At 29.7% G+C, this 3,510-nt stretch overlaps 1 protein-coding gene across 1 annotated transcript; it reads right to left on the bottom strand.

The window, feature by feature from the left end:
• Positions 1 to 2,210: 2,210 nt before the first annotated feature.
• Positions 2,211 to 3,108, bottom strand: LOC123009963 (MORN repeat-containing protein 4 homolog). The gene is made up of 4 exons (XM_044406560.1): positions 2,862 to 3,108; positions 2,624 to 2,810; positions 2,460 to 2,569; positions 2,211 to 2,409 (listed from the first exon to the last, which is right to left on the bottom strand). Exons 1-4 carry the CDS (start codon positions 2,863 to 2,865, stop codon positions 2,261 to 2,263), a joined length of 450 nt encoding a protein of 149 aa, XP_044262495.1. The 5' UTR covers positions 2,866 to 3,108; the 3' UTR covers positions 2,211 to 2,260.
• Between the last annotated feature and the right edge of the window lie 402 nt (positions 3,109 to 3,510).

Raw genomic sequence — 3,510 nt, 5'->3', positions numbered from 1 at the left:
CAAATAATAATATATGGCAGATACAGTTGGAGACAAAATACTTTGGTCGTCACTTTTCTGACACTTTAATGTAATTCAACCTTTAACGTTAAAATAAATGACAATTTCAAATTAATTACAGCTATTATATTTCCCTATCAAAAATATGTACATAGAACTTGACAGTAACTAAAAATAAGGTTAACAGTCCTAAAGCATGCTTTACCATTTAGTGTCACTTAAGTGACATTGACGACCAAAGTATTTTGTCTCCAACTGTACATATGTTTTATAAAAAATCAAATTCGATATATCCCCGGATTGAGTTTGCAAAAGTAAATTGAATTTACGTCAAAACTTCAAAAGAATCACATTTTTTACTAAACCTGAAACAAACAAATCTTTTTTTTTCTCTCTTGAAAACTTAATGCGGGTAGAGTTCCTATAGAAACTCTAAATCGGGGGAAATAAAATTCGTGCTATAATTATCGCCACAGTGGTAATGTCGCACCGTCGTTTTTTAAGGAGAAATTGGTCAGAAACTATTTATTTCTCTGTAAAAGAAGAATCTGTGTTACCACTGAACTCTACTAACAAATTTTGAGTCAGAAGGTTTCACTATTTCATACAGAAAAAACATTGTGAGAAGTGACAAAAGTGTAAGTAGAATTATAACAAAATATTACATTCTTATATCTATAGCTTAGGACTTTTTTCTGGCCACACTGGCAACTAATTTGTAATTTTGCATTTATGATACATTTTAACTAAGTATTTATAAAAACCTGATGATTTTGTTTCTTTGTCCAGGGAACGGAAGTTTTACTATTGTAGCTAACGACAAAACCTCGTATATTTATTTTACTTCCGGTTGCGGCTGTAAAATCAAAATAGTAAATTTGACTGACTTCAAGCTGAAAAGAAAAAAAATATAGTGACAGAAAGGCGATAACAAAGTCCCGAAATAAAGTTAAACAAAATTTAAATAAATTATTTTTGTTTAAACAATTTGAAAAAATACTGAAATTATGGTTTTACGACAAAAAAGGTTATATTTTCGGTTATATTTGTCGTTCTGAGACGAATACGTTATTATTGTGTAAAAACTCTATTTCATCTGAAACGTTTAAAATTTTGGATCCCATCCACGAGCCCTAAATAGAATCAAATAGGAATTTTGCCTAAAAACCAGTCTCTATTAATAATACATATAACTACAAAATTTCATAGTCTACTATTTTAGTGCTATTGGTGCAATTCGTGTAACTTTTCTTGAAGATTTTCTAGTAGAGCATATTAAAGAAACTTGTACCAAAAAAGATATTTTAATAAAATAAAATCAATAAAAATATGCCTAACTAACTCTATAAAGTATTGGTTTATAAAACAGTTTAAAAAAACCACACAAAAATACCAAAAAATATTGAATTATTCAGGCTGCAAAAGATGACAGTTGAAGAACTAAAAAAATTAAAACATATTAAGGAGAATATTAGGTACTTCTACCATTTATTTGAAATTGTTATAAAGTTGAAATTTATTTACGTACTTACAAAAAAATTGACTTTAATTCTTTAATTTGTAACAAATTTTTGCAATTTTATCCCAGTTCGAATTCCAACCAAATAATCGAAAATGTTCAAATGACCCAATTTATACTATTTATTTTAATATTATTATTAATCATATTTGGTCTTTGATCCCTAAGCAGTGTTTCAGCAGCATTCATAAACATTAAATACCTACCGCATAAAATGATACTCGTAGTTTCAGTTTTGTCATCTCCAGCACTGACATGATCAACAATAATAAGCATAAGACTTTGAAGTTTTTGTAAAAAAGTTATAAAGAGCTGGAAATAGCGAATAAAGAGAAATCTTATAATAACCTTATGACGAACTAAGGTTTCTTTTGTGCTTATTTTTCAATGGAATGTGATCTTATAAAATTTCTGAATGGACTGAAATAATCACAGCAGTAGAAATATGAGCAACCTATTATTAAAAGTTTCACTTACTTGGTGCGGGTCGTCTCAAGAGAGAATTTCTTTTGCTAAAAACACTGTTGTTATCTAAAATTACCTCACTTACAAATGAATTATATAATCATTTGAAATATTGATCAAAAATTCGCACAAAACCACAAAAATTGCATGTTGTAACAAAAAAAGAGCATTTTGTACGTTTTGCAATAATTTTATTACGAAAAATTCTAACGTTTGAGTCATTATATGTTTATTTGCACAGCAAATATGTACTTTCTAAACAATAGCGAATATTTTTTATTCTTTATAATTTCTAGCCATAAATGCTATTTTCTGAGCTTTTTGTACGGCCTCAGGACACTTGATTGTTTTCAAAATTTTGCAATCTTGAAAAAACCCTTCATATCTCGGAAACCCATTAGACCCATCTTTAAACGTGGTTAAACCTAGTAAAATGGTAGATTTAACAACTATAATAAAGAAATGATTCTTATACCTAAACCCCACATTTTGCCTCCACAAAACTGCCCTTCGTGTCTCATACCATCAGCTCTCCAAAAAATCCCATAACCATGAAACCACCCATCAGTAAATTCACCTTCATATCTACAAAAATAAATCAAATATTTCAACCAATTAAAATTAAATATGTTTAAATACTTGGCGCCATCTGAAAATGTTAACATCCCTAAACCATGAAAAAGTCCATCTTCAAAAAACCCATCATATCTGTTACCATTTCGAAATTTCAAATGACCATAGCCATGACGGCGTCCATCTTTGTTCCATGAACCGACATAAACAGCCCCATTTTCGTACCGGAAACCCCCAATTTTGGCGACACCCTCTAATAAAAATTAATTAAAAAAATAAAGCAACTGAGTAGTAAAATACCAACCCATTACTATTGAATCAATAATGTTTGAATTTTAAATTCACTGCAATACATCATACTGATGACACTGTTTTTAATGGCTTCCATCGGTTCCTTTTATTCACTGCTAATCTAATTATTGGTAAAACAAATTGATTTTTTTGGTATTAATAAGGTCATAGAAAAACAATAACTTAATTTGTAAACGAGTTTGTAAAGAAAATACGAGCAATTGGTATTAAACTATTAATTATAATTTATTTTATTCTTGGACACTGTCAAAATTTACGGTTTTTCTCCCGTGTAAGGAAGTTTTGTCAACTATTTGGCATTTCTCAATACGAAATGCAGATTATTTTTAACAGATTTAAAGCAAGTTTAAGCCTTGTTGAGTTTAATTAAAAGAATAAAAAGTTGTATTCAACTTGTTTAATTCTTCTTCTTGGATCTTCTTGGTATAGAAACGATGAACAAAAACACGATTAGCCCGTCACACCAAACTTTTATTTTAATAGCACAACGCGTTTCGACCACAAAGTGGTCATCCTCAGGTGAGAATAAAACTAACTAATTTAACAATGGTAATGCCTTATATACTAATTTTCCGACTTTCACTTTCCCTACCCTCAACTAACGAGTAGAGGGGAGAAAAGGGAATGGGGCCGTTGTCTGA

This window comes from Tribolium madens, unplaced genomic scaffold (genome assembly GCF_015345945.1).
Source record: "Tribolium madens isolate multiple individuals breed KSU strain unplaced genomic scaffold, Tmad_KSU_1.1 Scaffold_7;HRSCAF=85;Tcas5.2_LG10, whole genome shotgun sequence".
NCBI lineage: Eukaryota > Metazoa > Arthropoda > Insecta > Coleoptera > Tenebrionidae > Tribolium > Tribolium madens.
Note: the sequence above shows the minus strand (reverse complement) of the source record. Positions and strands in the feature narration are given on the sequence as shown.

Bases quoted from the DNA above. Each gene is read 5' to 3' on its own strand.
- LOC123009963 (XM_044406560.1), bottom strand. The intron at 2,570-2,623 runs GTATTTAAACAT...TTATTTTTGTAG, and splicing joins ACATTTTCAGATGGCGCCAA to ATATGAAGGTGAATTTACTG. The intron at 2,410-2,459 runs GTATAAGAATCA...CCATTTTACTAG, and splicing joins AGGCAAAATGTGGGGTTTAG to GTTTAACCACGTTTAAAGAT.